Raw genomic sequence first — 13,749 nt, 5'->3', positions numbered from 1 at the left:
AGATTGGTTCAACATTTAAGAAATTATAGGAGCTTAAGCAATACGCTAATGTTGGACAGGATCAAACTCGGAGAATCAGAAATTTTAAACGACGTTGAAGAGGATCCTCGTACCAGCATTGGAAGATTAGCCACTTCAAGTACAGATTGATACAAATATTGGTATCGGTCTGTAATTGAAGTGGCTAATCTTCTAGTACTGGTATCAGGTTATGTGACAGTACAACGAACGTTGAAGCTTCACAGATTCGCGAACTTAATCGTATTGAATTTATATGGCCCCAGATAAAATATGGAATTGCCCGAAAAATAGAACATTTACAATAAAATAAGTTGAAATTCTTTCAAATATTAATTTAAAGCATATGTCATTTGATAGCGGGTAATTGCTAGAAAGAACACAGCTATTTATACGTCTTGGTTCGTAAAAGTTTTTCATTTTTCTGGATTAGAATAATATTATATGTCGTATTACTAAGATCGCCTGTCTTCGTCACTCCTACTGTGACTCCTCTTCTTGATCTGTGCATCTCGAGAACAAAACGTATAATATTGGTAGATTGACAAAAAAGATAAACAAATACTTGTGAGGAGTACCGAAAGGAACTCCCAAATCCTTATAACAGTAAGTGGTTAAATATTTATGAGAATTGTCCTAGTGGGGATATTTTCAATAAGCTTTTACTGAACTTTTAGGTATCCCATATCACTACGTTTTTAAGAAATTTACATATATAATGGAGCTTTTATTGCGAAACAAAGTCTATTTAGACATAACTTTGCTTTAATGTAAATATGGAAATGAAAATTTAGTATACATCGAAAATTCATTCGAAGAAAATAATAGAAGGAATTCCCGTCAAGAGATAAATGATCCGGAATGCCGATTGATTCATTAAATGACACGTTGAAATATTCAGAAACGTTTTCAGAATCCATTAGTCACTTTCAAATTAAATTAAAGGGACTCCACGAGGATGGACGCTCTGACGTTCACTTCATTCCGTTATGTCTGGATTATATATTTTTTATCAAATGGCAGGTAAACGAATTATCCCGACTTTGCATTATCGGCTACAATTGACGTACAGATGTCTCTTTGCGGAATTTTGTGTGTTTAATTCTAAAGCTAAGAACTTTATGCTTTCTAAATTTATTTTATATTTTGGTTTTGTTGAATTCTCTTTACCCTTAATAAAACCTAGTACAGTCTAGTCAATTTTGTGTGTTTAATTCTAAAGCTAAGAACTTTATGCTCTCTAAATGTATTTTATATTTTGCTTTTGTTGAATTCTCTTTACCCTTAATAAAACCTAGTACAGTCTAGACTTGCACGGAACAGAACTGACTAGTTCACATCACTCTTCATTGCTTTGTAGTAATGCATTTTCTTTTTAATATTTTACTATTCGTTATAATTATTTTGTACAGAAAGTGAAATAATCTCGACTTACCATTCCTATTTTCGCTATCGGCTGGCTTCATCTGAATGGGATGGTGCATCTGAAACAGACAGGAAGTGGATTAGACTTACTGCTCGAGTAGGTGGTCGTCGGTGGCTAGCTAGTAGGGAAGCAGGCCATTTTCAGCTTATAAGGCTGTTCTCACACGCACAAATAAATCCCATGACTTGTCTCGGAACACAAATGAGAAGTGTGGAATAATGTTTAATAGGGGCTGATGTTTTGTTGAATATATTTTCTATTTTATTTATTTTTTCTATAATCGCAATACATAATATAAAACGTTATTGAATGTTTCCACATACGTTTGTCTACGGACAGATGTGAAAAAAGGGACCACTTTTATATCTCTCATTTCATAAAAATCATATTTTTAAATTATACTTGCGTTTAAATGTACAGGGTTAGTCACTACATATAATCTGACAACTTATTGTTAGTTTATTATTGAAATTACAAAAAAGTTTTTAATACAAAAGTTTTAGCTTTTTTATGAATTTTTATAATACACTATTAGAAACAACAATTGAATAATGGAAGTCACTAAATTAAAGAATTTTTTTAAATGGAACAACCTATATATTAGCGTATACTTAGCTTCGTTAAATTTTTTTCTTTTCAAAAATATAGAATATGTTACTGTTTGATTCAGGAATTTTCGACATATTTCAATTTAAAACTATTTTTGAAAAAAACAGGAGGGAAATTTATGTCTGACGGATCGCAGTGACTATGGACGAGGCACGCGGAACAAGCAAATGACTGACAGAAGTTTATTTATAATCATTAATTTGTTTCCTATAACAGACTGCTTTAATAAAGAAATAATGTTTAGTGAGAACGAAAAATTTGAAGTTATCCGTTTATTTTATGATAATAAAAAACATTCTTAACATTAACAGAATTTTAATTAATAAAAACCAACTAAAACACAAATGGTCACAGATGCTCAATGTGACTGCGATTATTATTGATGCACTTCGTATAATCCTCATTAATTTTCGGAACTGCATTTAGTATGAAATGGGAATTAAATTCACTTACATTTTGTATCGACTGTATGTATAATTGTAAGTTCATTTACGTTTACACTAGTTACCTTATAAATCCCGTTTTTTAAGTAACCCCACAGAAAACTGTCCAAGGGTGTAAGGTCTGGACTATTTGAACGCCATTAAATATTTCCTCCATTACCAACCCACAAATCAAACCTATTATTTAAATAATTTCGTACTGCTCTGGTGGTATGCGGATGCGCTTCGTCTTTGTGCCAAATTAAATTGGTATAGTCATTCAGCGGCAGGTCTTCCAATTTGTTTTTTATTTGATTTACAATAAATTGCAGGTATCTTTCCCCAAAGTGTCTACATAAAATAGTGGGCCAATGATTTTATTTCTCAATATACCGCATCAAACATTAAACGATGTGCGTCCTTGACTTTCCCTATTACAGTGAGGAGTTTCGTTTGCCCAGGTATGAGTATTTTTTCTATTATAAATGCCAGCTGTTGTTAAAGTCGCTTCATCAGTCTATAAAATCTTTTCAAAATAGTTTAAGTCACCATTCTTCAAGCGCAGCATTTCTCTGCAGTACTCTAATCGCTGAATTTTTTTATTTTGGGCGAGTTTTTGGACCGGCATAGTTTTATAGGGGCGGTATTTATATTTATGTAACGTTCTAATAATTTTACTTTGGCTTATTTCTAGCTGTTTTGAAGCATTTACTATGGACTTTTGTGGCCTTTCTAGAATAATTTAATATTTGAATTTACCATGGTAAATATTTGCTTACCTTGAAAATATAGTAATATAATTAGTTCTAATACTTCATTTGGAATAACTCTTGGTTTCTGTCTTCCAAGAGATTTTGTTTCTCTAAAGCATCGCTCAGTGTCATAAAATGCAGCTCGAGATGGAATTGGAAACCCGGGATGCAAACGGGCATACCCGGCGCGCGCTGCATTCACATTATTATTATTCTTGCAAAATAAACGGATAACTTCAAATTTTTCGTTCTCACTAAACATTATTTCTTTGTTAAAATAGTTTGTTATAGGAAATAAATTAATGATAATAAATAAACTTCCGTCAAAGTCATTTGTTTGCCGCGTCCATAGCCACTGCGATCCGTCAGATATAAATTTCCCTCCAGCTTTTTCAAAAATAGCTTTAAACTGAAATATGTCGAAAAGTCCTGAATCAAACAGTAGCATATCATATATTTTTGAAAAGAGAAAAATTTAACGAAGCTAAGTATGCACTAATATATAGGGCGTTCCATTTAAAAAAAATCTTTAATTTAGTGGTTTCCATTATTCAATTGTTTTTTTCTAATACTGTACTATAAAACTCATAAAAAATCTAAAACTTTTGTATTAAAAACTTTTTTTGTAATTTCAACAATCAACTCACAATAAGCTTTCGGTTTATAGTGACTAACCCTGTACAAAAGTTTTTTAAATGGACAAACATATTATACTCCCAAAAGAGATTATCTGAAATATAGTCGGTTTTATCCCTAACTACGTTCAGCTATCACAGGAGTACAAAGGATTAATTAAATTTAAATCCCTTTCAAGCACTTAACATAATATTCATGGGGTCTCTCTAGATCGCCAGTTGTAGGTACTTATCACAAAAAATTTTGAAGCTAAAATTTTGGGATATTGGGAAATTATCTCTTATGTTTAAAAGGTAATAATTTGTAGTACATTTTTATTTCTGTAAAGTGCCTTTTTCAGGAAGCCATGAAAAATTTTTACTGAAAAAAGTTATTCACCACAACATAAAAATGTACTGTTGTGTATTAAAATTGAGGATAATCAACCGAAGTTGATATTTCTTATTTTTATAAATCACTGATTTGCAAAATATTAAAACCGATTGCTAACAAATTTGCTTATATTTTGATTCTAATCAAGTTCTAATAAAATTTTCCCTATTTGTTACTCAAAAAGAGTACTTTACATAAGATGGAGAAATTGCAAAAGTCAAAATTACTTTGAAATTTGGTACATGGGAATAAATTCCAATTTTAACCATTTTTTTTGGCAAAATGCATACAGAATTTAAGCAAAACTGTCAATAATTCGATAGTTTTACATACACACGGACTTTTAGATATATTGCGGGATTTAAAAGGGATAAACAATGTTCCGACGTTAAACATCCGGGTGTGCTCGTGTGTGTGTGCGCCGCTTTATGGCGCCTACACCCACAAGTAATGTCTTAGAGGGATTCGGAAAGCGAATTAAAGAATTAAAAGTTGTAGGGATTAGACGGCTCTGCGGCTGGCCGGATTAGTTTTTTCCCATTTCCAATCCTGAGTAGGTAGTTTCGGGGCGGCCACCGAGCAAGATGAATTGGCTTTTTGTTTCGGTGGCGGGTCAATCAGCGAGGAATGCGGAGATGTTGATTTATCGACGGTTCACTGCTTTCCCCCATTATTCTAGTAATGCGCGCGACAATAGACAGATACAGGGTGATCAGTTACTGACACTACCTTTTTTATATAAGTACTTCCAACAGCAAATATATAGCAAATGGATCCCCACAAATGTTCGTAAGCGCAAAAAAAAACAAAAAATTATACGTGAGAAACCCCTATTAATGCGCCGCCCATGCATATCATTTGCTTAGGATCGTATGGCATTATACTAAAATTTGAACTAACTTCAGAAATTAACTAAGAACATTTTAATCTTGCATAGTGTCATACAGAAAATGCAACAAAAATTGTTTTTGTCTATACGGCCGCTTGAAAAATTATTCTAATGTACAAACTCTCAATAATTACGTCAAATCATGCGATGATTCGAAACGAAAGGCAAGCGCTTTAAAAGATTTATCACAAAAAATAGGAATTAAGCTATTTGAATGAAAGTTGAATGAAAGCTATTTGAAGTTGTTTTATCGTGAAGTTATGTAATATTTGATTATCAAGCCAAGAAGACGGTTTCTCTTTTATTGAAATATTTTACAATGTAAACTAAAGCAATAGTGTTCGAGTACACTATTGTCCAAACCCAAAAGATCCACATATAATTTCCGAAGGTATTCGAAGCGGAAAACATGATCCTGTAGAAGAAAAGTGAAATTTTTGGGTGAAAACGCCCAAATATGGGTTAAAACTGTTTTGTTCCTAAATTTTGTCCAAACATATCATTTTCGTAGTATTTTAAGGCGCCATTAGTAACATTTATCCATGAACTCAATATTTCTCAGAAAATTCATTATATGGGCGAAAACTGGCCTAATATGGGTCAAAACAACTATTTTTTTTCCAAATTTTGTCCAAATATATCATTTTCGTAGTATTTTGAGGCGTTGAACACGATGCCATCAGTAAAGTTTTCTTCTGACCTCGATATTTCGCAGAAAATTCAAAATTAGTTAATTTTTACATACTTGAAAATTTAAAAAGTAATTACTAGTAATTTATTAATATCATCTTTAACATGTTCATATATGTCGTCAATAAAGAAATGATATACTAAAGAATAAGTGTCTGTGTACAATAATTTTGCTTTATCAGTTTTGTTTTTAGTGTAGTTAATAAAAATCATACAATTGTTTTCGAAATGTATAATATACTAAATCCTACATATAAAGGTTTATTAAATGTAATGGTTAATCGTTTCATTTCAATTATAACCAAAAATTGTACAACTGTAAAAATTTGGCTTTAAAATATAATAGTTTGCGTCATATCTACTTGACCATCTAGAGAATAACTACTTCACGTCTTTATATTTTTCTAATATTTTCCATAGTTTCTCCAAAAGCAGTATTGTTCATCAATTTATAAAAAATTTTACTTAGTTTTTTTCATTCTGTATATAAGTTAATTTTCATCTAATAACTTAAAATTTTAAATTCTATGAATTTTTCCAATCCTAAAACTGTAGCTTGTTTTAAATTGTCATAATGAATAATATATCTTTCTTTATCAAACAGAGTGGTCAATAATTTTGGAATTTCTGATTTTGACGTAGGAGGTAAAAGTCATAAGTGCTTATGTTTCTTATGAAGTGCTTAGTAATTACTTTTGGTAGATATGTAAAAAAGCACTAATTTTGAATTTTCTATCGAAGTTATGGGTAAAATTTACCAATGGCATCGTGTTCAGCTCAAAATACTACGAAAATTATATATTATTTGGACTCAATTTAGGAAAAAATCAATTTTGACCCATTTCACTTTTCTACGAAATTCATCGACAAGTCATGGATTTTGACTACAGAATCGTTTTCAGCGCATCAAATTCCTTCGGGAATGATATGTGGGTCTATATATAATTTATATATATGGGGCGTTCCACGCCAAATCGGACGGTTCGAAAAATTTAAATTTTCGATTTCCTTAATTTTTTTATATTTTTTAGTACCCCTCAAAAAAGCCTTTCTGGTAAATTTTCAGATTTTTTTGATTACTTGTTCAAAATATATAAAATTTTCAAAAAAACGCTCTTTTTTTGGTTTTTTGATCATAACTTTCTTAATAATGGTCCAAATTAAAGCTTTTTTTTATAAAAATATTTGTTTTTAGATGGCCTTTACAGATAAAAATACAAAAGAAATATTCAATGCGTTTTTGATTAAGATTTTTAAGTTTGAAATTTTAAATCGTGTTTTTGAAAGTGAGTGTATCTTTCGATTTTTGTGAAAATTTTTATTTCAAACTACTATTCTTTTAATAACTTTTAGGACCGGTCCGGTCGTGAGCCCTCCATAATTACTATTTTTTTTTTGATTTTTGAAATTAAAAAAAAAAATGTTTTCTGTATAAATCATTATAAGTACCCATTTTTGTATACTTGTTTTACTTATTTTAAATTAATTTGAATACTTTTTAATTATTAATAGGTGTTTAAAATCAATAAGTAAACGTTGTCTATTTATAAACAATGATAACAAACGTTTTTATTTATTCTCGTGTTCTTTTAAAAATTGTTTCAAAATTATTTTATCAATGCTATTTTTTGTTGCAAAGTATTTTTTTTATTTAAATAATAGTATCTTTACGAATTTCTATTCAATTTAAAAAGAGTCGCACACCTTATGATTATTATTGATGTCAAATTTTCACCTGAGAAACACTATTTAGATGCAAAAGAAAAATTAAATTTGCGATACAATATAGCTAAGTCAATCATTGGGACCCAAAAATTTCATTCAATCATTCCAAGGAGCAATGGAAATTCTAGTTTACAAAATAATATTTTGTTCCTTGGAATGATTGAATGAAATTTTGGGTTTGTTTGGGTTTGGCTGTATTGTAACGCAAATCTAATATTTTTTGCATCTAAATAGTGTTTCTCAGCTGAAAATTTGACAGCAATATTCATAAGATGGACGACTCTTTTTAAATTGGATAGACATTCATAAAGATACTATTATTTAAATAAAAAAAATACTTTGCAACAAAAAATAGCATTGATAAAATAATTTTTAAATAATTTTTAAAAGAACACGAAAATAAATAAAAACGTTTGTTATAATTATTTATAAATAGACAACGTTTAATTATTGATTTTAAACACCTATTAATAATTAAAAAGCATTCAAATTAATTTAAAATAAGTAAAAAGAGAGTAGACAGTGACAAAAATCAGTACTTATAATGATTTATAGTGAAATTTTTTTTTTAATATTAAAAAATTAAAAAAAAATAGTAATTATGGAAGGCCCACGACCGGACGGGTCTTAAAAATCGAAAGATACACGCACTTTCAAAAATACGATTTAAAATTTCAAACTCAAAAATCTTAATCAAAAACACTTTGAATATTTTGTTTGTATTTTTATCTGTAAAGGCCATCTAAAAGCAAAGATTTTTATAAAAAAAAGCTTTAATTTGGACCATTATTAAGAAAGTTATGATCAAAAAAACAAAAAAGAGCGTTTTTTTTTAAAATTTTATAACTTTTGAACAAGTAATCAAAAAAAATCTCACAATTTACCAGAAAGGATTTTTTGAGGGGTACTAAAAAATATAAAAAAATTAAGGAAATCGAAAATTTAAATTTTTCGAACCGTCCGATTTGGCGTGGAATGCCCCATATAGACTATATCAAATTTGGACTTTTTTTGTGTGGCTATGTTAATTGGAAAGAAATCACAAAATAGATTTAATAACAGTAAATCAATGAAAAGAAATATTCTGTTTACTAAATATTTTCATTGCAAAGAATTGCATAGAATTTTTTATAAATGAAATCATTAATAAAATAGAAATATTCATAATTTCAACTAGTAATCTGAAAAACTCTTATAATTATTGTTGGACGAAAACAGAACTGTTAATGTGTCTTATATATAATTTTTAGCATAAATAGTTAGTTGATTTCAAAGGGCATTTTCCAAATTTATGAATAAGCACATCATAAATCTGAGAATTTTTATTTTGTTAATTATTATCCTTGTAAAGAGTGCGACAATTATGTATTGGTGGATTCATAATTCAAATTATACTATACAACTCAACTATACAAGGTTAGCCTAAAATAATTACTGAATATATTAATTTACGATCAATATCTCGTGATTGCGTATTCTGATTCCGCAGTACTTTTTGTATATGTCCCGTTCTTAACAGCAAATAAGTAAATTGCAATAAAAAGGGAATGATGGTTCACCCAGTATATACGTTTGTGAACAGTCAAAGGCTAAAGCAAGTTCTATATTTAAGTGACATCGCTTTAGCCATTTTTCTTGTAATTTAAAAGCCTTGTATTTTTTTAACATCCGGTATTTCGGGAATAAAACGTTTTCGGATGAACGTTTCTAGGAAATTTTCCATTAATTTGTGACATATAATTCTCCGTTAAAATTTCGCCCAGCATATCTGATACACCCTGTATTTCCATATCTAATAAAAATGACCGAAACTCGCCGTCAGGTTGTCTGGGAGCCCCCAATTTCGCACGTAGTCCTGCCCCTCACGGCCTGTCAATGGGGCGATTGATTTAGTTAGACGGACGCTCACACATGGGCCCCAATTGTGCGGGTGTCGCGTGTGATTGGCACCAGGCTATTTGCCACATTCGAGGGATGTCACCCCGCGTGAAATATCATCCGAGGGGGACGGGGAGAGGGCGTCGGGATATGTTCATAACGTTCGGTGCTATTAACGGTGGAAAAATTCGATTATACACCTTTTATATTCACAGACGCGTTTTTTTTTGTTCTGGCGACCTGACTGGGATTTTTAACCCGCTTGGCTGTGACAGCCCGTATGATTTCGATTGCGTTTGTATCTGTTATTAGGGCGGAGATTACACAGTATGCGATTTCGTACGAAATCATACGAAATCTGAAGGATCTATTCGTTTTAGGACAGCGTTCGATTTTTTAATTTACCGTCCAAGTTTAGGTAGAGAAAAATCTATCCAATTTGTTCAGAAGTGACAGTTTTGTACATAATTTGCGTTGTAGGAAATTGATTTTTATAAGAGCCTGTGCAATAATAGTATATTAAACAACAAATTTAGAAAAGCAAAGTTTTGTTTATACTATTTTTTCGCATTTTGTGTCAGTAGGTAATTATAAGCAAATAGTGATAGATATAAAAGCTTTGCAAAGTTAGAAATTTAAAAAATTTCATATTAGGTAATTGTGTAGGATTTCCGTAATCTAGTAACCAAACACGGCTTTGTTTATTTATACAGGGTGTCTCAGGTTTAAATAGCAGGACTTCAGGAGGCTTTAGAAGACCTCATTTTAAGACTAAAAGTTCCTATATATATGGGTCTTAAAACGCTTCGTTTCTGAGATACAGGGCGTTGAATTTTATTTTTGTTTTATTTATTTATTTTTTAACTAAATAACCGCTGCCAAAAAAAATCGTCATGTTGAGGCGATTGACTTAGTATTGGAGTGCAAATAATTTGACACAGAAAATCTTCGCATCTTAATTCCAGTGGTGGAGATACAGGGGTATCTATTAATATTTTTATAAAAAAAAAATATAGCCAAATTGAAATTTTGCAAATGTTTTCAAAAAATATGAAAGAGCATGCAATTTTACCCAGAAAAGGCCCTCTTGTCCGAAGTCGATAGGACGTGGCGTTTTCAAGAAAAACTGAAAATACTGTTTAGAAGTCAAATCAAGAAAAACCGAAAATACTGTTTAGAAGTCAAATCACACTTGAAATGCCATTCTAATATTGACATTTGCGCTTATTACAGTTTCTAATTGTGTGTGTGTAGCCTATTAAAAAAAAATCACAGACAATAACTGAATTGAAATGAGACGTTCTATCCACCGTCAGTGTCAGTTATGTATCGAAGAAAATGGTTTAAATTTCGAACATTTACTTTGATTTAATATGATTTTCGTTATTAATTTTTTTATTTATTCCCATTTTATTAATTAGAAACAGTTTTAACCAAATTTTTTAACTATTTAATTTAGTTGTAACACAATGTTTAAAAATTATGATTTGACTTCTAAACAGTATTTTCGGTTTTTCTTGAAAACGTTACGTCCTGCCGACTTCGAACAGGGCCTTTTCTGGGTAAAATTACATGCTCTTTCATATTTTTCGAAAACATTTGCAAAATTTCAATTCGGCTATACTTTTTTTTATAAAAATATTAATAGGTACCCCTCTATCCCCACCACTGGAATTAATGTGCGACAGTCTTTCGCCGCAACATGATGATTTTTTTGTCAGCAGTTATTTAGTTAAAAAATAAATAAATAAAACAAAAATAAAATTCAATGCCCTGTATCTCAGAAACGAAGCGTTTTAAGATCCATATATATAGGAACTTTTAGTCTTCTAAAGCCTCCTGAAGTCCTGCTATTTAAACCTGAGACACCCTGTATAATAACAGTTAAGTTTAATTTTTGTGAGTTGAATTGATTTTAAGTTATACTGGATGTGCCAGAGCTATCTTGACAGGCATTATCTTGGAAACTAGCCGAGATAGAAATAAATGTTATATAGAAATGGTTTTCTGCTTAAAAAGTTGCGTTTAATGATTTTATTTTCGAATATACAGGCTGCCCCAAAAGATGGTATATTGCGGAACTTCAATTTTTTAAATGAAAAACCCTGTATATTTTTAAGTTTTTGGGTTCTCCTTTTATTTATGAACATATTTGATTAACCATGTTCTATACCTATCATGAACCTTTTACGATATATGAACAGTTTAATCTTGATTCAGACCTTTTCCATACTCTTAAATAAATAAAGTAGGTATTGACTACACGTCAAAAATTCTTCAGTGTAGCTTTGTGACAGTTTCATTGACAGTAATTAAATTTTAAACTCTCCATTTAATTTTCAAATAAGTATTAGATATGCCACTAATTTTTACACCAAATGAATATGTTGATATGTTACCTATTTATGGAGAGTGTCGAAAGAATTCTAGAACTGCGGAACAATTGTATAGGGAAAGATTTTCTATTAGACATGAGCCATCTAGACAAACATTTATTTTATTAATGTATAGCGAAAATTGCGTACTGGTTCATTTCCAAACTCAAGAGGAGTTCAGCATGTACGTTTGGCAAGAGACAATGAAAACACTATCAATATTCTTGCTTTTATAGCAGTCTGTTCGTAATATTGCAGAAGAGATTGATATAAGCAAATCTTCGGTTCACCGAATTCTAGCAAATAATGGACACCATCCACAAATTATCTTTGGTTCAAAATTTAAGATCTAATGATTACAACAGACGTCTGGGAGTATATTGCAGGCTATATGGTTCAGTTATATGACGACCCTCAGTTCCCCCATAAATTATGTGGACCGATGAAGCACGTTTTCACAATAATGGTATGGTTAATCGGCGTAATAGTCATTACTGGTCTGTCGAAAATACTCACTGGGTCAGAGAAACCCATTTTCAATCCATTTGGGGAAGTAATGTGTATTTAATGGACGATTAATTGGACCATACTTTTATCAAGGTACTCTGACTGGTGATAGATATTTGTCCTTTTCAAGAGATGTTGTTCCCGATCTTATTGAAGAAATTCCATTAAATGAGCGCCTCACTATGTGGTGGCAGCAAGACGGAGCACCACCTCATGACTCGCATGTTCTAACGCATTTTTGACTGAAAGATTTGGAATGGTAATCAGGGACCTGTTAGGTGGCCTGCTCGATAACCTGACCTGAGTCCTCTCGATTTTTATCTGTGAAGACATTTAAAGCAAATTGTGTACGCTAAAAAACCAAATAACGTTGAAGATCTACAGAATAAAAAGTTATACAGTCTTCTTGTACTCAAGCACTTTTAAGGAGGCATGAATTGTGTCGAAATGAAAATGGCCGACAATTTGAGCACATTTTATAATAGCTATAATGTTTTTTTATTTTGTATTATTCCTGAGTATTTATTAAAAAAATTTTAATTTATTTTAAATTTTAATTTAATTTTAGTAAAATTTTATGTATTGAGTATTGTTTGTATTTATATTGAGATTAACTGTAAATTGTTGAATACAAACCTTATTTTTTTATTCACCTCGTATATTTAATTTCCATTGCTAGCTGTCACTCTTAGATATTTGTTTTAAATTGAATCTCAGGAGTCGGTTCTGTATCATTCATTCCTAAACTCGTTCAATGCAGCACGCCAGAAAATAGAGTTTTAACAATTTTATACAATATTTATTTATTTTAGTTAAGGAGAATATAAGAAAACAAATTTTTCATCTGGTTGGCTTTAAATCATAAATGGATTCGTATAAATGAAAAATTTTGTTAGTTTGAACAATCATAAAGAATATTTTTGGTTTTTCTGTACCTTTCCTTATCCTACAACAATTTTTTACAATACAAAGACTGGGCTTGTTTCCTTTTTATTTAACAAAGTTTTATGATGTCTGAATTCATGATTGATACTACTGTCACCATTCGTCTGTGTATTGTATTGCATATCTTAACCTATACAAATTTAATTCACATAATCTGACGTTTCAATCTAAAATGGCCGTCCCTTTTAAGCACTTGTTGTGAGCTTATTCAATTTTGGAATTTTTAAAGCTAGTTTTTGGATTACTAGTATGTAACTTTGTTCAGGTAAGTCTTGTTATATTACTTTATCCGTTTCTAAGGTATACTGTATTAATACTTTGTTATTTGTAAGCTATAGCTATGAATTAATACTTTAGTGCACTTTATTTTTCTTATTTTTAGGTACCTGTTGGTTACTGGGTACTTCTTTCCTTGTTGGAAACGCTGACGATGTCTGTTGTACCATTTATGAGCCACTGGAATACCTCTCCGGATACTGCCTGATATTTCTTGCAAAATTTTTCT

The 13,749-nt window shown here is 30.7% G+C and overlaps 1 protein-coding gene across 3 annotated transcripts in view; it reads right to left on the bottom strand.

Annotated features, from left to right (window-relative positions):
• Nucleotides 1-13,749, bottom strand: part of LOC108904551 (CUGBP Elav-like family member 1) — a 270,054-nt gene that overhangs the window by 161,163 nt on the left and 95,142 nt on the right. For all 3 annotated transcript variants that reach the window (XR_001964236.2, XM_018707154.2, XM_018707155.2), the window contains exon 3: nucleotides 1,454-1,502. Coding sequence is in view for 2 of the 3 variants with exons in the window: in XM_018707154.2 (XP_018562670.2) it covers nucleotides 1,454-1,502 (49 nt within the window). In the remaining variant the exon portion in view is untranslated. The remainder of the gene's footprint in view (nucleotides 1-1,453; nucleotides 1,503-13,749) is intronic.

Source organism: Anoplophora glabripennis, unplaced genomic scaffold, assembly GCF_000390285.2.
Source record: "Anoplophora glabripennis isolate ALB-LARVAE unplaced genomic scaffold, Agla_2.0 scaffold99, whole genome shotgun sequence".
NCBI classification, from domain to species: Eukaryota; Metazoa; Arthropoda; class Insecta; order Coleoptera; family Cerambycidae; genus Anoplophora; species Anoplophora glabripennis.
Note: the sequence above shows the minus strand (reverse complement) of the source record. Positions and strands in the feature narration are given on the sequence as shown.